Below are 24549 nucleotides of genomic sequence, written 5' to 3' on the forward strand. Positions count from 1 at the left end.
GGGAAAAATTTTAATTATCTTCAATAATATGAAACTGGAGACTCATATTATTAACTAAAAATTACCCTCTAATTAACGAAAAATTACCCTTTTTTATTTGACTTGAAGCCAGGACTTCAGGACACATTGCAGTTTTAAGGGATGATCACATAGATAGAATGATCCTCCTGTTTAGTATATAGAGTATCAATACTCTTAAGTAGATTTGGTAATATTGGCTTGTCACTTCCTATAACTCTCATTACTTGTTCCTTGAAAATGTGTAAAATTGTATTTTAAAAAGGAGGATGCATAAAATATTATCACTTATTACGGGTGATCTAAGACTCTAGAATACTCTTTTACTTATTTGCTTCTTTGTGTTTAAGCAACAACAGACTACAAAGAACTTCCATGATTATAGGCTTTTCTCTGTAATTATTTTATTGGTCTTACTGTTAGAACAAAAAAGCCCACATTTTTCACTTCCACTCACTAGTTCCCTTTTATGCAAATTAAATGCCATATTAATCTCCTTTCATGTTTACTATGCTTAGAGTTTTGAAGTTTCAGCTTATCTGATTTTATAAAAGGTGACTTGGGCAGCTGGGATCTGTCTGATCAGAAATCCCTGAATGGCTTTTTGACATTTAAGGAAGCTTAGGCATTAATCCTCCAACAGTGTCACACCACACTGGAGCTACAAAGCCCCACTGCCCATTTTATATGTGCGTGTGCATATGTGGGACGAGTGAGTGAAAATATGAATTTTGTCTTTAAAAGGGGAATCTGTCTTTGTAATTTGCCTTTGTCACAATAGAAAAATGCTGTGAGTGATTCTGAACCCACTGCAACTTTTATGTCCGTATATTCAGAGTCCTGCAGAGAGAAAGAAAAGGAGAGAATATTTCCTTCATTACATATAATGTATACACTTCTCACCTTTATGGTTTCTAAATGCGGCATATTTAATCCCAGTTGAAATTCTGGGATGTGCTAGTATCTGTTGATAGACATTTCTCAGTATTGAATTTCAAGGTAATAGAGAATTAACATTTTTCTGTGGTGGTGGGGGTGGTAGAGAGTAGTAATGAAAGCTTACTATAGAAAGCCATTTCACCTTCTTTATTGCTCCTGTTTCAGTCTTTTGTTTAAAATGCAACCTACCACATCCATATGCATATGTGTATGGCTATATACATATATATTTTTTCCAGACAAAGGGCAGTAAATAGATTTTTTCTTTAAGTCTAGCTATCATGCTTCTGCCATTTTGAGGCAGATGAAAAAGGGAAGTATTTCCAAGTTCTCAGCAAGGCTGTAAAACTCAAACAAATCTCTCATTCTTTTCTAACAGACTTATAAAGGATGTGAATTCAGGGGAAATGTGTGGAGATTCTTTCTTGCACAGAGTACCCTATATAAAAGCTAGAGGTACAGGGTCTGAGGTATAAGTTATTGTCTGCCAGAGTGCCGGGAGAAGGAACTGATTTCTGTTTGTTAGAGGTCATCATTACTGTTCATTTCCACAGCAACCAAGAGCATGGTGATTTTGACAAAGAGTGTAAGAACTGTGGAGGGCTGAAGGCGAAAAAGAGTGAAGGGAGTGTGTAAATCTTCGCTTGCTTTCATAATTCTTAGAAAAGGGCAACTTGCTCTGAGGCCTTCTTTTTGCAGCAGTCTTATTTCAGGATGACTGGATCATCACCTCTTTTGATTTGGGGAGAAAACAGGGCATTATTTTTTATTTGGGGAACATTAGAGTCACCTCAAACTTGCTTGGAGTCGTCATGAACTTCATTACAGCCGTGTGTCATGGTGAGGCTGCAGTGTTTGAAGATGAAGTCCCAAGATGGGCAGGATCTTGTTTTGTGTTTGAGATTGCAGATGTGACTATATTTGTCCTTCCTCACTGTGAAATGGTTACAGGATTTTAGGTCCTCTGTCAATTGCAAGGCGATTACTAGGTGTGATTGTGTGAAACCGTCCTTTGTTCTATCAAAAGTGAGCTGATTTCAGGTTCTGTCCCCCTCACAGTGTTGATGGCCAACAGTTGTGTCTTAATCACTTGGAAAATAAGACAGAATATTAAGTATTTGGGGACCAGGCTATAACTATAGGGATAATTAAACAAAAGAAACATAAACAGACTTATGAAGTGAACATTAGATATTTGAGTATTTGAGTATTCCCATTAGATATCATCTTATTCTAGTAAAAAAATTATGAGCTATACTATATCTCAACACCTATAATTATGATCTCTCTGATACTAGAGCTAAGTAAAAATTAAAAAAAAAAAATTAAGATCCCTAGGTTGACACATAACAACAGAGTTACTAATTACATATATTTTTAATGGGATATAAAAATATAGTGTGCCATTCTAAAATATGCTGATTTGAAATATTATCTCATCACTGTTTTTCATTTGATATATATGTGTATATATGTATATATATGTACATATGTATACATAAAATATAGATTTGATTTATAACAAGGAATATATATAACATATATTCTTTATTTTATATTATATATATTTTATGTTACATATACATATTTATATTATATAAAATAAATAATAAGAGTAGAAGTGTTTTAAAGATGAAGGTTTTGGTTTTGAAAGTTTACCTCTTCTTTCGGTTGCCTTATCTACGCAGCCTAATGACTCATAGTTGTAATTTTGCTTTTCAGAAATTGCTAAAGTAAGCTTCAGAAAAAGACTGAAATTATTATTACATTGTTTTGGACTATATTAGCATTTTGTAAAATGCCTATCTTAGCACAAAAGTCATAGTAACTGATGCAAATAGTTTTTGTTTGAAGTCTTCTATGATTGTGTATTCTAGAGAAATAACATAAGTCCAGATTTGATCCATACATTTTCACTGACTAGTTTGTGTGAATGTGGAATGAGGTGATACAAGTATGCTATTTGCTAATGGGTAATTATCCAAAATACAAATTAGATGCTCATTATAACGATTCTACATTTTCTTACCTATTTGGTTTAACTGTAGTTTCAAGAGATTCCTTTCAATTCCAAAGAGATGTCCCAAATTTAGGCTATAACTGGTAACCTGGTCCTATAAAGAGCAGGAAGCCGAGCTTGTTAGGGGGGTTTTCTGAGCACACATGGCTTTGATTAACCATGGGCACCTCCTCTGTATTGCCATTATGGATATAGTTGATAGTATCTGTAGGTTTATTGGGAACGACATCAATCAATGATATTATATCACTTCCATGTTTCAGTCTGTAGCCTCAGGCTCTGTGAATGACATGGAGGGGAATGGCTGCTGTATGTTTTCAATCAAATAGATGTTTATAAAATGTTTGCCAAAGATAAGTATCTTTTTTTCCTTTGGCAGGCCTTGGAAGACAACATGTCCCTTGAAGAGGTTATGAAGCTCACATCCATTGACAAGTGGTTTTTGTTTAAGATGCGTGACATTTTAAACATGGAAAAAACACTGAAGGGGCTCAACAGGTAAGGCAGTATGGCTCTGGTTAAACTCCGATATCTTCCATGCAATTCTTGAATAGTCTTCCTCTTACCCTTAAGCATTCAACCAAAATTGTGCTTCAACGAGGTAAGTGGTGCCAAAGTTGGAACGCAGTAGCCATAACCAGAAGAAATGGTAGTTTTTAGATGCTTACCTATTGAAAGGTATCTATTACTATTTGAACTGTCTTTTACCCCCAGCCTTGCCGTCAAAAATAGTGATGTTTTTATTAGGTCTTTGAATTTTGAAAATCAGTCCACATTTATGAATTCATGTGCTATTTAATTATCAAACATTACCTTGATTTAAACGGAATAATCAATAAAGTAATATTCCTGTTTTCTATACATTTTCTGAGTTCTAAAGACTACTTCTCTTTTTTAATATCAACCTACACATTGCTGTATATTGATGAGCATATGTATTTCTCTTGCATTCTACTGAGATTTTTAACATTTGGACTTCCAGTTCAGCATACAAATAAGCCAATTCAAGTTTCTGTTGGTGGACTCTTTACCTCTTACTAATTTACATTTTTATCTCCTTCATGGCCAATTATTTTAAAAATTTCATTTCATGTACAGACTATTCTAATAATGTCAGTGGTTTAAGATCTACTTTCTAATTTTTTGTGGAAAGACTGTTGGGGCACCTTGAGTTATGAAATCACAGGTAGGTTTTAAAAATGTATTTTTTATAAGAGGAGCATTTATTATCAATATAAGGGATAAAGTATAATCCTCTTTAGCTTCTTCCCTTTAAGAGGGCTCTGAAATACAGTACTATTGGAAAGAAGTCTCACCTTTAAGACTAAGCATATATTTAGAGAGGGGGAAAATTTTTGTTTGTATAAATTGAGAAAATGTAGAAAAATCAATCATTAAAAATGTGGTTGAGGATAGTGGAAGATCTCACAGCCTTGATTTCTCAACTATTTAGTGACTGCGACATATACTTGGGTTGTTTTGTTTATCTAAACAAGATGCATACAAACTAGGCACTAAACACATTTGCTTTTGTTTTTGAGAAAAATGAGGTTCTTTTTCATATATTCAACAATTGCCTACAACAAATGATTGGTTGTAAAAACTGGCATTTTCCAATCTTGCTTGTAAGTCATCCTTTCTAGTGATCACATAAAATGAACAGTAGATAGCAAGTTAGTTAAGAGTCAAGCCTATACATTCATCTTACAATTTTGCTGACTTGGGGTTTCCTTTCTTGGTTTATGCTGCCCGCAGAACTTCCATGTTGAGTTATATAGTCTGTTCCACTGTTTTCAGTTTCAGAAAACTGATTTTAAATGTCTATGAAACCGCTCCAGTTAAACCACATGAGGGTGCTAGAAACATACATATGCCAGTTGTAGCAATGGAAGAGACCTGGAGTGAAAAATAGCAGATGTTATTGTGATTTAAATTTCCACTTGATAAACATTCTGATTTTTGGACAAATTCGATGTTTTAATTGAATAGTTTTTTTGTTACAACCAGAAGGCAGGTTGAGATTCTAGCTAAGCAGAAATAACTGTATATTGATAGTGATAAAGGTCCTTGGAGGATTAGAACCAGTCACTGTTACAGGTCACCTATATCTTTCTGATTTCCACATCCTGTTGCATTTATTTGCTGATCATTTGACATTTTCAGTCTTCATTTTCTTGCATAAGTATATTTGTAAATATATTTCCTATTGTTCATAATTATCTACATCAAACCCTTTTTATATAAAGCTATTCATAATTTAAAAGATTCTAAGAAATTATACTTAAAATTATCTCTTTTTTTAAGAACTCAACAGATTCATTGTGTTAGTAAACCTAAACCCTGAATTTATTGTTCTTTGAGTGATACTTTACTGTGTGATTTATTTCTTTGTGGAGTGTTCTAGATGCACACATGGCAATTTGATAATGATTGTTATTTAGAGGTGTTCAATAAATAAAATAAAAATAGATGGCCACTTCATGGACGGTGTAGATGCCTGACCACTGCAGTGTACACCTGAAGCTGAAGCTGAATAATAATGAATGTTGACTATAATTTTACATATATATATATATATATATAGTCACAGGATATGGAGTACAGCATAGGGAATAGAGTCAGTGGAATTGGAATAGCTGTATACGATATCAGAGGGGTAGTAGATTGGGGCAGGGGGGCTATCACTTTGTGAGGGGTATAAATGTCTAACTATTACATTGTTTTGTAGACCTGAAACTAATTAAAAAATGAAATGAAAACAAAAACAAAAACAAAAAAGCAAAACAACAAAAAAAATAGATGGCCACTGAAGCTACCTGTGTCAATCATTCTGTGGCACGTAGGGGTCTGAAGTTGAAAGAACATCGCAGCTGATGGTGTGTGTGTAGGACTTGAACTTTCTTGCCCTATTTTGATTATCTTCACCATTAGCAGCTTCTGCTTTTTTGATGATGTCTGCGTTTACTCAGTCTCTAAATATCCAGGGAGGCTTACTCATCAAGTCATATATAGCTCCAATAGTAATGGTATCTCTCTATTAACAGTTAGCATTATATGGCTGAATTATGTATTGCCAGTTCAGATATAGGTTAAGATCACTTGTTCTTTTTCACTTGCATTTATTTGTGGTACGCTTTGTTTCAAGGTCTCAACTGTTTCAGTGTTGGAAAGGTTGGCTTTAGGTATAGGCCCAGGAGGTAGCTATTTATTTGGTGTGATTTGGAAGGACCCCAACATTCTCTTGCCTCAACATATCTCTGGTTCCAATGTGCCCAGGTCCCTTTGCACTTTTCTTATAGGTTCCTGGGAAAATAGGCAATGAAAATCTCAACTGAGAGATAAAGAGAAACTTAAAGAGAGGATAAAATATAGAATGCTAGATGGGCGTTAAGTTTTACCTGGTTCCTTCTTTGTGCGCTGGAAGGAGCACAGACTGTGAACCCAATCAGATAGATTGGCTTCTCTAGCGTCATATTCTTCCTGCTACTAGTTTATCGTTTGTGAAGCTTAAATGATATGAGTGTAAAGGACATCTGGCATGTACTGAGTGCCCAAGAAGGTTTTCCTTCTTTCTCCCGAAAATGAAAATGCTACTTGTTATAATGAAGAGTATTTTATGATTTTACATAGATGCATTTAAAGACTCATTTTCAGTCATAATTTGCATCTGCTTATATATTTTGCAATGTATCATTTCTTAATCTTCTTTATGATGAATGGTTACTTGTGTTAATACCAGACTTACTGTTTTAAAGGAAGCAATGATAACTCATAATGCAAATGCTACTCTTATGATAAGATCGATAGCACTCCATTAGGCTAATAAACACAAATTCTCACTCTACAGTTGTTAATCATGCTAAAATTCTTCTAATATGTAATAAACACATTCACTAGCAGAGGATGAGAATATCACTCAAATTGACAGGTGGTCTATAACTTGTATTTACCTGAAATGAAGCGTAGAACTTGACTCCCAAATTGAATATACCCACATATTCAGTCTATATGTCAATGTTCACAGACTGGAGTGGGGAAAACAAAACAATGATTGTAACAAGGTCAGCATTAAAGAAATAACTGATGAGTTTTCCATGTCTCTGAGAAAGTGGAAATTACTGTAAGAAATCCCTTTTCTTGAAGAGTGGAGATAAACATGTATCACGCTGAGGATGATGAATGCAATCCCAGCCTTCTTTAGGGTGATGAGACAAATTAGATGGCTGTTAGAGTAATCCACACAGCATCCTGGCTCTGAGTATGTGCACCCATTAGAACTCAGTTTGCCATTTTCAATACATGAGCATAGAAATGGCAACCCCCTCGAGACTCCCAGAGCAATATCCATCCTTACCAAGTTAGGTTGATAACCATTATTCAGACAGCTTCAACAAAAAATTTTTCTTCCCCACTTGAGTTCACTGACTTTCTCCTTTTCCTCTTAAACAATTTATTGCTGCCCAAGGGCATGCTAGGAAAGTTGACTGTTCCAGGCAGTTCCCCAATTTATAAACTGATACAGTGGTATTAATCGACCTAAAGTGATAATATATTTTACAGTAGATTTCTTTAGGATTTGGAAAGTTTTTCTTTACTCAGTATGATGTGAGATGTATCATGTGAGATTCCAATGCTTATTATGTATAGGCATTGGGATTTAGATGTTTGATCTATTAACATCATGCTACCAGATCACTTTGCAAGAAGTTAAGAAAAGTTAAGTCTGTCAGAATTTTTAGTGGAGGTACATTTGCATAAGTCTTATCCATTAGGCTTCACTACTGAGCTAGCCAAACTTTAATATTCCTATTTTCTCCATATTTACTTACCCTACCAACACTGACTCACACATAAAGGCTCATCATATGTAGCATTTTCATCAATACTTACCAGAAGGAAATATGCTTATTTTCCTCTATCAAAAACTACAAAAATCTTACCTATAGTCCTTTCCTCCATTACTACATCGACAGATTCAACTTTGATCATGCAAATAAATCTGGCCTGGAAGGAAGAATTGCAAGTACCATAAATCAAATAAATATGTGAAATGTCTTCATCAGCTAGGTTCTCCTGATATAGCTGATTCCTTAAAGTAACAAAATAATTTACAATTCTATCTGTTAATACAGAGAGTTAAATTTGATTCAATCATACAATTCTGAATGCCTTCCAAGTGTAAAATAATAACCACCAAATTTATCAACTACATAGTAGGCACATTTCTAAGCACATTATTTCATTTAATACAACCTAAGAAAGATAATAATTATCCTGATTTTATAGATAGTAAACTGAGGCACTGAGATATTTAGCAAGTTCCTTGATATCACATGCTAATAAACAACAGAACTGAGATCAAACTTGAGCAGTACTCCAGAGCCTAAGATATTTGATATTTAATCCCTATATGATATATGTGTGTATGTGTATATATGTCTACACAGGTAAATACATATATACACACATATACATAAATGTATATCCATACATATGTATATCCATATGTATATGTATATATGAATATACACATACATATATGTTTAGGTGTATGGAAAGGTGAATTATATATAACATCTGGATGAAGTAAGACTATATATAACAGACACTTTCAATATAATAATAGTAGACAATAAAAGGATGATAGTCTTATTACCACAGAACCAGCACATATTATAAAGTTTCACTTATATTAGTAATTAATTGATAAGCACAGGCACAAGGATCTCTCAGCGTAACCCCTTTTGCTGTAAGTAAGAAAGGAAGTCAGCTATATTAAGTCTTGTTTGTGAGCAGGAACTAGTTCAGGACATTACGCTCCAAATATTTTTATTTATATCAAGTTGGACTAAGGATTTTAGATTGAGATGCAATAGAGATACTTAAAAAAAAAGTGAACAAGCAAGAAAAAAAAAAGTGAGCATGCCAATTGCCAGTCTTGAGCATCTGATTATCTTCTGCCTGTGATTCTTTTTAACTTTTTCATTTCCTTCGTTTGATTTTTCTGGGTATTTAGCTATTTCTGACTGACATGTCTAGCTCAAGGATTTTATTATACCTGCTTAATTGTATAATTTTGTTCTTTTCTTGGATAAAACTAAATTGAATTAAGTTTTGAATTCTTCCTTCAAGTTTCTTGCTTAAATAAGACAACCAGACTCTGCTTGTGCTGTACCATGTTAAACTATCAAATGGAAGTTTCCTGTCATTTATGATGATTGCGTATTCTTTTGCATTTCATTCCATTTGAACAATTTTCCTGGAATGGTCCGTTTTGCTCTCTGTTTTTTTGTTTTTGTACAGTGCTGCTACTTATGTTAACAACATTGTGGATAACTATTTAAAAAAAAATATAGTTTCATCCATTTCAGATGTTCAAAAGTAGGGGATATGACCATTGTGATCCAGTTCATCCCATATAAGTATAGTAGGCTAAGATTTGGATCAATTTCTCTATTAATTTTTAATTATAAACTTAATTTACTATGGATGATTGTACAAATTATCCCCAAATTGCTTTTTTCAATATTCTATAGGCTGGCTGGCTTGCTTGCTTTCTTTTCTTTCTTTCTTTCTTTCTTTCTTTCTTTCTTTCTTTCTTTCTTTCTTTCTTTCTTTCTTTCTTTCTTTCTTTTTCACTGTTTTAATTCTGATAACAACATTCTCTTTCCCCTTCACTGCCACTTACTGCTAGATTTAACATAGTAAAAAAGAGTAAGTGTACTTTCAAAGGGCCTAATTTTCATGGGACCATCACTGTGTTCAATGTGATAAACTACATCCATTGGTTAGTGCTGAAAAATCATAGGTGTACTTATGGCTTAGGGAAACAATTTAGGGCAAGCCTGGTGAGTTCCACTTGGGCATTCAAGTGCTAAATTGAGCTCAGTAAAGTTGGCCATTTCCCTGCAGTCACAAACTTCTGGCAGATGTAATAATGCAGATGTCACCTTAGCTGGAATACTCCCTTTGAATGTCGTCTCCTACACATGTTAGTTTCTATTGACTTTTTATTTAACTTGTTCATGAAGCATGACAAAAGCAGACAAGAACGTTTTATGCTTATATTTGATTGAAGTTTTTTTGGGGAAAAATGTCACCTAAAAGTTGAACTTAGATATAAGACACAGAAGAGCCAGTGGGTTTCTTTCTAATGATAACTTATACTTTCTGGTAGGAAAAAATTAACAATGAAAAACTTTAGTTGTGTATTAAATGTAGAATTAATGTAGGGGAAGAAATACATATATTCCTATATATAACATACTGCATATTATAATTTTTGTGATACTTTGCTTGTGGCATATGTTATTGTTTTCTTCACTTTAGTCTGTGGACATTCAAATATATACTAAATACATGAGCATCTATTATTTTGAATGTAGAATAGGAATGGAGATGGTTGGATACTTAGTGGAACCCATTGATTTGATTTGCAGAAAATAGGTTATGTCCTTTGACCTCAATACCAACTCATACTGTATTTCTAAATCTCAGTTTTACTCTAGTAAAGAAGAAAAACACTCTTTTCTTATTTTATGAGGCAACCATGCAGCTAGATGAATATATATTGTGTGTGATTAACTCTAAAGTAAAACACTTTTGTCAGTTACTACATATTATCATTCTATGGTTGTAGTCTTCATACCCTAAACCACTTATCTAATGAATCTCTTCAAGAATACTAAAAATTGAGGCCTACATAAAGTTATTTTCTCTCTATAAAAGAGGAGGATTGCTGTGGGAATTTCCATGACTCTGTGAACTCATGCCAAAAATACATTTTATTTTAAATTTGATTTTATGCTTTATGTGATAAGATAGGATATTGTAGGTGATGTCATAGATTTGATACACCTTCATTAACTTTTTAATTAATTTGTTGAATCAGATATGACAAAATTTTACATCAAATGTTTAATGTTCTGAGAACCTTCTTTGAATGCATTATTTAAATCATTTTTTCATAGTTTTAACAAATACTTGTGCATTTTGAAAGTGAGAGAGTACTTGATTCTGGCATGGGCAAGATGAATGTTGCACTTAAAATGTTTCTAGAGTGATATTCAGATCGTTCATGTAATGACTCATATATTTTCTTAGTATTGATTCTTACGTGTTCGTTTGTTCCAAAAATTTTAAGTGGATTTAAAATAACATACACTCATAACTTGTATGCATGTGTCTATTAATAGTCAAGAATTAATAGATTGTACCTATGTCAATAGCTCTGATATCAGCATGATGGGTTATTATTTATTTGATGACATTTCTCTTTAGACAAAATGCTATATATTCATCTATTTAGCCATTAACATTTAATGGGTACCTACTATGTGCTAGACATGGTACTAGGTCCAGTGCCATTGGCTGATGAGTAATTGGTAGTTATTAACATGCCTTCAATGGGTTTGTAATATATTTTTGCAGATGAAGTATATACATGTAGCTATATATAAGACAGGATGTTGTTAATGGACCAACAAAAGGCAAAAACTCAAAGCCATAAAAACTTAATGGAGGCAAAAAACAAAAGCTCTAAGACCTTTGCGTATGTTATCTCATATAAGTCTCAATTAAAGAGTGCCTAGAAGGTATGCATCTCTACCCCATATTTAATAGATGAAACAGTAGCTCAGAGTGTTTAAGTAAACTTTTAAGATTTCAGAGGTAGTACATGTTTGAGCCAGGATTTGAGTTCAGGACTTTTGGAATCCGAGGACAGTATTTTTCCTTCAATATATCCCAGTGACATGGGAGCCAAAGGAAGAGAGAATTTAAATCAAAACAAATAAAATAGAATGACACTTTCAAGAATATTGCATGATTTAAGGGGAGCAGAAAGGAAGAGACTTGAGCAAGTGCACCAAATTTGATTATAGAGAGGTAGGAGTCGTAGCTAGACTATAAGGACCAAATATGCAATGAGAAAGAGGAATAGGTAAATGGATGAAGTCTACGTAGGACATGACGAATTGTGTTTGCTCTTGTTTTGTTATATTTCTTCTATGTTTCACAAAAACGAGAATCTTTTTATAAAGAAATGAATCTAGGAACAGAAATTAAGGTGGATATTATCTATTTGCTCAATGTGTACATTTGGACCCACACAGTTTCATTTCATTGTTCTGTCATTATTCATGTATGGTAGTAGCATCCTCCAATTAAATTGCAAATCCCATCAGGACAAATTTTAAATACCATGTCTTAATATATTTTTATTATCAGCTTTTCTTAAGAGCTTTTGCTGATTTGTGTATATGCAGGATCGAGTTTACCATTCTAAAGTATAGTGTGAGTTCTGAAACAGATATGACTGGCTTCCAATTCTTTGTTTACCATATGTTTTCTTGGAAATTGGCTTTCCATAGAGTAAGCACTCAATAATATTTCCATGATATTGTGCCTGTTAAATAAATGAAGAACTATTCTTGGTAGAAAGTGAAAATCAGAATTTCTTCATGCCAAAGAATGGAAGTTGAAATGGAGGAAAATGCATTAAAATTCCTTGTTGCTCAAAGGGACCCACAAAATTATTAATTGAGAAATGTATAGTCCAAGATGTAAAGTCATTCTATATTGAAAGATATTGTAAATTAGCATATCTAGGTTTTCATTTTTTTAAGTGGCTACTAATTAGCTGAAGGCTCTTAGTAAACTTTTCTATAATAAAAGGGAATTTATATAATTGTTTTATCTTGTCAGATAGGAATTATATGCATTGTAAGCATTATAATACTTATATGGATATGAAATCTCTATTGCCTTTTGAGAACAAGGCAACAGTTGTATAGTTTTGATTTAAAAAATTATTCAGGTTTTCAAAATTGGAAATTTTTAGAGTTTTTCTGAGAAGTATTCATAAATATTTACAGTTATAGCAAAGGCTCTGATTTCATTAACCAGCAAAGGAAGTTAAGGCAAAAAAAATACATATATAGTTATAGTATTTACCATAAAGAGATTTACATTTTTCTGGTGACTTTAAGTTCACTTCTGTTGTAATACAGATAGGAAATAATCACTATTTTATTTTTGTGAATGGTGAAACTGAGTCACAGTGAGATGTGTGTCATACTTTATGTCAAAGGAAAGCAAGAAAGCTAGCCCAGGGCTTCTTCCTGTGGTTGTAGCCACTAACCCTTTTCAAAAGCTTCTTTTTAGAGATCTGACTTTTAAATCAGACAGTTGGAGATCACTTTCTCCTTAGCTGTCAAGTTGTGAGCTGTGTGTTTTTCCTGCCTGAATTGTTGACCCCAGTTAGAGCAGAAACATTGTAAGAGATGTGCCCTTCTCTAGAACTCTTGTGGGGAAAACATGGGGGCCTGGCAGGGAGGAAGCCTCAGCGAGTCACCTTTAAAAGATGTAAACAGATTTTTCAAGGGTACAAGGAGCTAGGATAAGAATTTTTAAAATTTTCTGTGTTGATATATATTAAAGACTGTATGTATACATGCATACATACATATACATTTATTTTTTTCTTTAAATAAAATGCAAATACCTTATCTTAAATGTTAATGCAGGTGTGAGTAAAAAAAAAAAAAAACAACAAAAACACAGAAACAAACATCTGAAGTGTACAATGAAAATTAAATTTAAGCAACATAGGCTCCCTGAGCTATAATTACAGAAGCTAGGTAATCACTCATTGACTCCCGGAATTTTTTCACGTTCGTACCTGAGATGCCTTTATGGGGGCAGAGCCTCCGAGTCTGCCCCTGGAGATGAGATGTGTGATGCCTATCCTAAGGAGGATAAGGCAGTGGCTACGCCTCCTGATGGCGGAGTAAACACCTGGGGCACATTCTCTCCAGAAGTTCATGTGTGATTTTCAGGGAGTTCAAAGGAGGTGGCCCTCACCACCTCAAGATATGGAGACAGGAATGCTATAGAAGAGAAGGAAGACTGAGAAGAGCTGAGGTGCTGGGGCCAGAGAGGTGACTTGCCATTTTTGTTCTGCTTAACTCGTCCTCTTGCTGCGTCTCCTCCTCCTCTTCCTCTCCCTCCTCTCTTGTGCCTCCTCCTCCCTTCTTCCTTGTCCTCTGGTATTTGCACTTATGAAGCACTTAGTAGCTACTTATGACCACTTTACACTTTTATCATTTCATCTGATTGGTCGTTTTTCTTTTTCACCTCTAGATGTGGCTGGTGGTGTTTACCTATCTAAGGTTGAAATCGGCAGTTAGGCACTATTTGTCTATGTAAATATAATGATAATGTAATGGCCATCACATCAAGGTCAAAGTGGCCATGTTGATATTGCACATACTGCCTCATACCCTAACCCCCTACTCTTTAGCCAATGACTAATTTAATTGACTGTACTTTAGGCAGCTTGAAGAATGAGCTACTCCATTTTTTCTTGAGTATAAAGTCATTAGTATGAAGTACGTGAGAGTTTTTGCTATAAGGTTTTTAATGTGCATTTATATGTCTTCTGAAAAAACAACAACTCAGTGATAAAGATTTTTGATTTCTGTATAGGTAGTAATTCTCAAGTTAACATAGATCTAAAGTGATATGCCACAAAGAATTTAGTCTAGAATTTTCCCACATCCTCTTAGAAATGGCTTCTCATTTTTTCCCTTTCTAAAAAAGGCATATAGTTTCTCAATCAAGATCTAAAAACATTTGGTCAAAAAATATTTCTATGCATGTTACATTTAGCAAGAAAAAAATCTATGCAGCAGTGAGTAGATAGGATTCAGTTATGTAATTCATTTTTAACAAGATTGTAAGTAATAGTTTCTAGAAATCAAAGAAGGTTACATATTGAAAGTTATACATTTGTTGCTTGGGACAATATATGTGATATTTGGAAAAGTACTTTGTGGAAACATGATTTGCTTTAAACAAAGATGATGGAGAGGTTTTAAATGTAGGACAAATAAGTTTATTTGTGAAAAGACAGATTTTAAAACATCAAAGAATACTCATTCAACCTAAGTTTTCTACAAAGTCCTCATACAATATTTATTAGATCTGTTGGATTTAAATTTCAGACGTACAACAAACCTATATTCATGGCAAAACCCAGGATTTTGCTTACTGACTACATCCTTTTACTTTTTGGAAAAGAATATATTAAATGGATTTAAAATGAATTTATTAATCAGAAATCACCAAAGCAATATTTCATAGTATGGACTTTGCCCTTTAGTTCAAGTGATCATGTGAAAACTAGTTGATTTGTAGAAGTGTGCTTTTTGGAATGTAACCGAACACTTTTTTATACACTAATATAAATAATTTACTACTATGGTCGGGTGGTTTCAATTTGTTTTTTATTGTTACCAATTCAAGGGCAGAGCAAGAGAGAATCATAGCATTTTCAATTAAAAATCACTGAGATACAAATTGTGATTCATTAAAGCTCAAAATTACAATTAACCTATATTAGGTTGTTTTCTCTATTATTATTACTTGGTATTCATAGAATATAATTATGATATTATAATCTATAATACATATGTGGCTTTACCAGATTGAAAGTAATATCAAAATATTTCTGAATTATTGGGTTCACTAAAGATTGGTAAAAAATGAACATAGGATTCAGGTATTAAAATTGCATACTTTAAAATTGCATACAGTATCGATTTCTCATAAGGTTGATTTTGTTGTTGTTAATAGCCTTTAAGGTAGAATATAGTTTTAAGTGTGCTGTCTTTTGAAAATCCACTCTTGTGGTATTACAGCATTATTATGACAGTGCTAAATGGACTGAGATCCTAATAGATAATTTTCATGATGGCGTGATTTCACAAAAACACAGATCTGGATATTGTTTCTCGTGTACATGAGAGATAAAGATGGAGGTTTTCTTTAATTCCTTCAAAGACCTCATTGCTTTACATAATCAAGGCACGGTGCTCTCAGAAATTAAAAGAGTACTATTTACCCAACTGTCTGGGTTTTAGCCTTTGCTTTTTCTAAATGCTACTACTGCTTTTGAAAAACGTCTTTTGCATTTCTCTTAAGGAAAGCGGTAACCACCTGTCTCCTTGAAAGAAAAGATGAGAAGACAAATAACTTCTCCACTGATTGCATGATTGTGATTGTAGCATGGTCTTGAACCTGCGAAATGCCAAAAATAATCAGTGAAGTCATGAGAAATTCAGGGGAGAGGCTGGTGAGGGTCTCAGGGCAGAGAACATACATCTTACTCAGTTCTCTTTTCTCATTAAAGCAGGTATCATTACTGAGCATCAGGCCTAGGGTTTTGTCTCAGCTTCTGCCTTTTGCAGCATTTTTAAAAAGAAGATAATAATAAAATTGCAAGCCCATCCCATAATTGCAGGCCAAGTGGAGTGCTCATTTTCACATTAGAGCTTGTGCAATCTGGAGGGAAATTTGTTTAGTATTACTTGTGAGTTGGTGGATCAGATAAAAGCCAGTCAAGTGGAAGAGAGGACTCTGTGAAGTACGCTGGCTCCCCCAGTAATTGCAATGCTGCAGGCATTCCTCCAGTCGGTTAATAGATTTCCCCAGTTCCTCTATTCCAGGTGAAAATTCCCTCATTAAGGGGAATTTATTCCATTTCCTTTTATCATTTATTATTGAAGACTAAGTGTGAGTGGAGGATGTTTCGGAGATGACAGGGTAGAATTTTAAACAACAACAGAATCTAAATTGGAAGTCTACGAGAGAGAGGAGAAAGGCTTGTATTGTTTATAAAACCAGAGAACCCTCGAGAGACTTCCCCCTATAGAAGCTGAACTGTGCTGTCTAACCATTAAAAGATTATGGCAGCGTGTGTAAAAGTCTGATTGTCTGCTTTTAAGATGTTTTCCCCCCCTCTAAAATTTCAGACTGTCATTTTGTGCTGCTAAGTAGAGTGAAACTGAAGATTATGAAAAGGCCAGCATCATAGCTATTTGGTGTTTCTTTGTTTTATTCTTTAGATTCTGTTATACAATGATAAAAGTGTAACGTGAAGAGTTTGTCCTTGTACTTTGAAGGAAGGAAAGCTGGTAGGGGAAAGAAAATTTGGATATGTAAAGGATACAGTGCTGACGTATAGATTTAATGTGTTCATGTTCAAAGAAGTAAAGATAATCATATTAGTACACACAAATTCATATTAAATAACAGAAGTGAAATTTATTTATTATGCATATTTTAAAACTGTGTGCTTTAGTTCAATAGGCTCCATTCAGCTGATCACATTTCTCCCTTGGTATAATGTTCCCTTGATTTACAATATAATATAAATGGGACATTCCCTATTGAGGTTTCAAAGAGCAATTTTGAATAACAAATTCAGTGTTTATATTTCTTTTAGTAATTATTCTGTTTTGAGTTTTTTCCAAGTAAAGGTTTTCATTTTCTATTGGAAAAATAGAAATATAACTTTGTCCCTAAAATAAGCTTTCACCTAGCTTGTTTAAAAAAAAAAAAAATAACTCTCATTGTGATGGAAGATTTTTTTTAGCAGACAAAATGGAAGGCAGCCCTATATGGGCAGATAAAGATGAGGTGCATGTATTTGAACCTCCATGTTGTTAAATGAGCTTTATGTTAACTTAAGATTATTCATCTTGTGTTTGACTCTGAAGAGGTTTAACCTTGTCCGAACCACTAGCCCAAAGCTAATGAATCGTGCCTTCGTACTGTCTCTTATTTTATCATAATGGTACCCAAAATAAAATTTTGTATCAGAACAAGTTGGGAATAAAGTCGGTTTTCTTCTGTGTGCAACGATATGCCAGCCAGCCTTGTGTTATACAGAAACAGCAGAGAGAGCAAAAGAGGGAAATAGAGAGAGAGAGGCAACCTGCTCCCTGTCTTAGAGTTAGAGGTGCCTCGCAAATTTAGGGCAGCACTGAATATGGGAAGGGATATAACTTGTCACTGTCCTTGTAATTATCATAGTGGGTCAGACCAACATCTGGTTCTCAGTGAGGAGGATTGCAAACTGTTTTGCATTATTTCATGAACATGTCTAAAGACTAGATGTTAATAACCAGAGAGATCATGAATGAAATGCTATAGAAGATACATCACTTTGAACTTCATATGAACATACCTACCCAATATTTCATTCAATTTAAGATAGGTGAACATGAATATATTCATGTCATTCCAATTTAATACATCCTAAGTTTCAAGATGTTTAAAAATATCATATCAAGCTATTGATCTAATTATTTGAATATTGGGCAAAAGTTAAAGCAGTTTTTGGCTCACCAAGGAAATATCCTGAGAATCAGGTTGTCAGCTTAAAACATGCACTCTGCAGGTGTAGCTTGATGCATCCATTTCAGAATCCTCCCCTGGTGTGATATGAGGGGGGCACCTATGGAGAAATAATTTTCAGCCCCATTCTAAAATTCTATCATTCATGATTCATTATTTTACATTACTGTTGTTCTTCTCAGGCATCCCCTTTAAATAATGAAAACTCTCTGGGGTGGATATACTATGAGGAGCAGTAATGACTGAGTTAGTCCTATGACAGATAGCTATTTTTTGCCACCAGAGCTGAGCACAAAATTAATTCACCTTACTTTTTTATGCATAAGGCTAGTTTTTTTTCAATCAGTCTTTCTTTTTCTTTCTTTCTTTTCTTTTCTTTTTTAAAATTTGTTTGTTGGTAAGAATCCAATTTTATTTGGTGGGTGGAGGAGGAAGACTTTGTATATTTGCTGGAAATGTCTTTATATGCTCTATTGAACTTTTTTTTGGTGGAAAAGAATAAGAGGAATTATGCATATTTCAGCAACAGAAAAGACTGCATTGCTGAATGGGGAAAAAACAAATGCAAATGTATTCCATCCCTAATAGAAATGTGAGGAATCTAAATGGCTTCTTGTTTGTTTGTTTAATACCATTATTTAAAATTTTCATTCAAAGCAATATAGAACCTTTGAGGAATTGACTGGTATTCCATTTCAGAAGAAATAAAAATAAATCATTCAAGGCAAGAAAGAAAGAGAGAGAGAGAAAGAGATAAAGAAAGAAAGAAAAACATACCCAAAGAGCTAAAGATAAATATATTACTTCTGGTTATCTCTGGACTTAAAGAACTTGCATTTATGCTAGTCCAGAGTCAAAATTATAGCCATGATAGTTCTTTTCAAGGCATGTTTCTTAAGTGTATCTGGAGTGCTGTGTTTCAGGGTTAGGGTTGAATCATTTAGGTTAGTGTGGTTGTCAATATAATAACATAATATGGGTTTTAGTTCAGATAGTTTTTGCAATAATAAAGAAATGTCTTATTGAAGACCTATTTATTCTTTGCTTGTCTCTTCTTTTACTGCTGTCCCACATGATGGGAAAATGTTCTAGCAAGTAGCTAGAAAAATCTATAGGTAAGAATTGGCTCAATGTTATATGTACAGTATTTCTCTACCTAACTCAACTCACAAGTCTATGTTTTTAGTATAATTGCAGATCACAGAGAAAATGTATAGCTTTTACCCATGCAGGTAAACATTAATATGACTTGAGAGCACTCATGAAACTCACAGTTAAAGATATTTATTCAAAAAGAACATCACCCAATGTTCTAATTTAGAGAAATAGCTTATTTGTCAAGCACTTCCAGTTTGAGGCTGAATGCACACTTGCACACAAACAAATGAGCAATTGGTTTAGGAACATAGTCTTGGCAAGTAAAGTGGAAATATATATTACTAAAACAAATAGCAACAACAAATTTTTTTCTCTGCCTTTGTCTCAGATTTTTCTTGTTTTTCCAAAGCTAAAGATAAACTTGGGTGTTTCAAAGACCTGCAGAAGCTCAGCAGTCACCTCTTGGATAAAGCCTTTCCAAACTTCCCCAACAGAAGCTGGGCACACAGAAATATATGCCTTTCTCTCATAGCACCTCTCACAGTGTAGACACATCTATGGTTGTTTGTTTACCTCTTAATATACGCTGACCTCCTTGAATGTAGAGATTCAATATTGTATCTCTCCATCATTAAAATAGGTAGTACAGCGCCTGACACACAGCACATGTTCACTGTGTTGAAGCGCTAATGAAAGAATGACAATGAATGTCGCCCCACCTTTATCATCCACAGTTTCCTACTCTTTCCGACTATAAATCCTCAGTATATTTTCTATACCCACCATGCCCATTGCTGCCTCAAATCATTGTGAATGCAGTTACCCTTTCCTATAGTACATCTGTCAACTCCTTGATCTATATTAAGCTGAATTTTCTTTATGATTCTATTCTCATTCCTCTCCTGCTATAGTATTTCTCAACTACAACCACTCACATGGTTATCTTTTCTCTGCCCTCACATTGTACCACCTAGCTTATCTCTCTATTAAATGTGTTGAATCACTTTATCATTCCATTGTCTCAAATATTGTTTTGTAGCTTCTTGAGTAGCACTGTCTAGTAGAAATTTCTGTGATGAGAAAATATTCTATAATCTGCACTGTCCAGTACAGTAGCCACTGTCCATATGTGGCTATTGAGCACTTGAAATGTGGCTAGTGGATCTAAATTTTTAATTTTAAAAACATTTCATTAATTGACATTTAAATTTAAATAGTGACATGTGGCTAGTGCTACCATATTGGACAACATAGTTCTAGAGCATATAGCACAATGCTTGACTCACATAGTAAGTAACTAATAACACTTAATAATCAGATTGTGTTCAAGAATTTGACAGGAAAATGTGTGGCTTTGGGAGAATGCTTATCAAATACTTGGTAAGATTTAAAAAATCAAAAGGGGAATAGAAAAAGAAGAAATTAAATTCAATAGGAGAAATAACAAATTGATTTAAGAGACAGAAGGGAATTTAGGTGCCACAGAAAAAGTGTATTGATTAGGACGAGCTGTAACTGCAAAAGATTCAGATTAATACTGGTATCGAAAAGCCAGAGAAATAGCTATTACCAGCATGATTCTCTCTTCTCTAAACTCAGAATATGAATTAATTAAATAAAGAGGATTGAAGAATAGAATGACCAAAATGCAATAGATTTCATTCAACTGCAGAATTTCAGTGAAATATTTTATTTATTATAGGTCTTCTGACAGCACAGTTATATCTTAATTTTGTTGAATTGACTAGCAGACTGTCATAATTGAATTTTATTGTATTGACTATTGTTTGAAATAGGTAGCCCACAGCTATTTGGTTGAAGATGCTTTTAGAGTAGTATTTTATTTTTCTGAACTGTGGGCCTTTTAAAATTATTTTTGTGTACATTTTGAATTCTAGTTACAAGTTGATTTCAATAGCTTCTGTGTCTTTTCTATAAAATAAAAAGCTATAGAAGTATTTTCCTTCATTGACTTAATAAATGTTTACTGAATAACAAACCATGTGCTAGGCTTTGGGAATAATCTGGTAAATGAGTCAAATGTATTTTCTGCTCTTATGGAACTTGAATCTCGTAGGAAAAAAAGTCTGATTGGTGAATAAAAACTAAGATATATGAAAAACAGCAGGTGATGTTGACATATTAAGCAGCATACTTCCTACTATGGCCCTGGTTCCAAATATAAGAGTCAGTTAAGAGCCCAATGAGGGCAGACTGAGAAAGCTTTGTGGATGAGGCTTGGCTTTCCCAGACCTCAGAAGGGTGGCTGGGAGTTGGAGAGCAGTTGGGTAGATAGCTAGAATGTCAAAGGTCTTGCAGGTGAGAGAAACAACATGAATGCAGTCTACACTCTGGAAATGAGAGTGAGGAAAGTAAAGAAATAGATCTGGTTTCAGTAGAAAATAATCATCAAACCACGAAATGATCTTCTCAACATAGATAGATATGTAATATTAGTAAATAGAGGCAATTAATGGGGGGCATACCCAGTCTAATGCAATGTTGGGGTGCTTGTTGAAATGATTCTCAACATGTTAGCATACATAAAGGTCTGGAGCACAGGTCAGACACCGGAGACAGGGCTACAGATTTGGGCTTTATTGACTACTTATGCTACCTGAGCTGATGACAGTGACTACATTTAGAGAGGGAGAGAAAGTAGCCACACTAAAACACATAACAGAGATTAGTGCCTTGGGGAAAAAACAAAACAAAACAAAACAGTACATGGTTGTTGTGAGTAATAAAGTAGAAGCAACTTATCAGAAGCCAGGGGAAGATATCTTTAAAGAACAGCACATCAAACAGGTTCAGGAGATGAAAATTAAGAAAGGGCTCCTCGATTTAGTAAGAGGGAGGCATCTATTTTTAAAAGAAGAAATTCATTTGGACAGTAAATGCAGAGCCATTTTTTCAGGAAATGAGAAGGTGCAAACTAGGAATCCACATGTTTGAGGTCAGCATTGCAAATAGTAGAATTCATAGAGGCTTTAGTGGCTTACTTGTGTATTTTTGAAAGATAAAAGATCTAAACATGTTGAACATAGGAAATAAGGAGGCTTTGGTATTTTTGAAATTGAATACATTACTGCTTTTTATTGTGTTTGGTTTAAACTTGAATCTCTCTTTTTCATTCAATCCTAGTGAGTCTGTTCCAGAAGAAACTCTGAGAAAGGCAAAGGAGATTGGGTTCTCAGACAAGCAGATTTCAAAATGCCTTAGGCTGACGGAGGCCCAGACCAGGGAACTGAGGTTAAAGAAAAACATCCACCCTTGGGTTAAACAGGTAAAGTAGTTTCATTCTCTTCTCAAGATTCCTCAAGTGAAATGTAGGCACCAACTTATAGTCATTGTCAATAAAAAGACAGGTGGAATTTAAAAGTGACTCTACTTGTCCAGTCTATGCCCAGGATGTCACCAGTTTTATTCATCACAGTCTTTATTTATGCTTGAAAAGGATGGAGGGGTGCTGGGATGTAAAGGTAAGAATGAGTATATGAATCTCTTGGCCTAAAGGAAAACAAAATCAAAATGATCTCTCCTCTACTTTTTGACCATAGACAAATATATCTGCGAAAAGAGAACTCCTTAGTGTAATAGAAGGACTTGAAATACGCTAGCATGGTGGCCGATGCTCTTGGAAAGAATAGTTATCTCTTCTGGCACTAACTTTTTACAAGGAAATACTTTTTTAAGTGCCCCGTCATTATGGTTCATTTAGTATTCATTGTGATAGGGTTGGGCATAATGAGCTCATCTAGTATTCATGACAATCACACAAGAACTTTCCATAGTATGCCATTGTGATTTTTTTTTTTTTTTTTTTTTTTGGCCTTTAGTGGAAGAGATGGTTTGGCTTAAAGTACCACCAGCTGGTTTTTGTCCTTTAAAAGCATTGACTTTTCTCAGTGTGCTCAGGGGGCACATGCATACCCTTAGGACTCAGGCTTGATGCCAAATATTTTCTGCTCAGTAACTATTACCTTTCTTCCTTCTCACTTGCTTTACAATAGCTTGCCCTGTTGGCCCCCAAATTCTTGCTCTCTAAGCTGAGCTCCTGGCCCTTGAGAGCTGAATTGATTTACTTTTTCATTCAGTGAAATCTTGTCTCCTTCTCCTCGTCCCTATGCTTTATGAAATGTGTGTCATCTAATTGCTCATTGCCGTAGGTAACTTAAATCTTATGCATTAATTTGCAAACCAAAGGCATCCTTACATAGAGGTCATTTTGCTCTGATTTTAGATTTTATTTGCAGCTGCTTTAGACAGCTGGCTGAGTAAGTCTTGGTAACCAGTTGTCTATATGATCACTTTGTTGTGTTTATGAGGGGTACCACCATAAGATACAACAATGCTCTGGAATGTGTATCATCATTTATTGCTCAAGTGATAACTAGATTTTGTCACTGGGTTTCTCTCTCTCACTTTCAGAATTAGAAAGCAATTGGATTGTACCTTTTTCTTGTCTTTATTTTTGACAGTAATAGGCATTAAAGGAATAGAAATGCAGCACAAAAAAGGAAAAATCTACAGTCATTCTTGAAAAAATAAATAACAAAGGGTGTAAATTAATTTTATTTATTTATTTATTTCTCTTGCAGATTGATACACTGGCTGCAGAATACCCATCAGTTACAAACTACCTCTATATTACCTACAATGGTCAGGTAGGAACTGCTGAACTGCCGTATCAAAAACCTCTATAGACTTTGTGAATACTCCACATGGGGCTACATATGTATACCGTGTTTCCCAGAAAATAAGACCTAACCGGAAAATAAGCCCTCGTATGATTTTTCAGGATGGCATCCCCTGAACATAAGCTCTAATGCATCTTTTGGAGCAAAAATTAATATAATATCTTATTTTTGGGGAAACATGGTATATATATATATATATATATATATATATATATATAGAGAGAGAGAGAGAGAGAGAGAGAGAGAGAGAGAGTCTTTGGTTGTCTAGTAGCGATCTTGGTAATAAAAATGATATCCTGTGGATCAGATGTGATGATGTCTTTCTGTACTGATCTTTTAAAAACTGACTTAAGGTGGTAAAATCACAAAGTGAAAAGGGAAGAACATTGGTTACATGAACCATACAATTATGCCATGTTCTAATGATTGTTTAATTAAAAAATATTGAACTAATTTTTTTTACACAAAGTAGAGCTTATGTAACACTTTATACTTATCGGTTCCCAGAGACTAAGAGAAGATGCATGTCAACAATAAAAAGAATGAGAAAGGCACACTCAAAGATAGGACACA

At 34.2% G+C, this 24549-nt stretch overlaps 1 protein-coding gene across 1 annotated transcript in view; it reads left to right on the forward strand.

Moving 5' to 3' along the window:
- CPS1 (carbamoyl-phosphate synthase 1) overlaps window positions 1-24549 on the forward strand; it is a 117964-nt gene that overhangs the window by 54262 nt on the left and 39153 nt on the right. Inside the window, exons 21-23 of the mRNA XM_019727014.2 lie at window positions 3357-3475; window positions 22421-22562; window positions 23878-23943. Coding sequence (XP_019582573.2) covers window positions 3357-3475; window positions 22421-22562; window positions 23878-23943 — 327 coding nt within the window. The remainder of the gene's footprint in view (window positions 1-3356; window positions 3476-22420; window positions 22563-23877; window positions 23944-24549) is intronic.

The sequence above is a fragment of the Rhinolophus sinicus genome, linkage group LG01 (assembly GCF_036562045.2).
Source record: "Rhinolophus sinicus isolate RSC01 linkage group LG01, ASM3656204v1, whole genome shotgun sequence".
Classification (NCBI taxonomy): domain Eukaryota; kingdom Metazoa; phylum Chordata; class Mammalia; order Chiroptera; family Rhinolophidae; genus Rhinolophus; species Rhinolophus sinicus.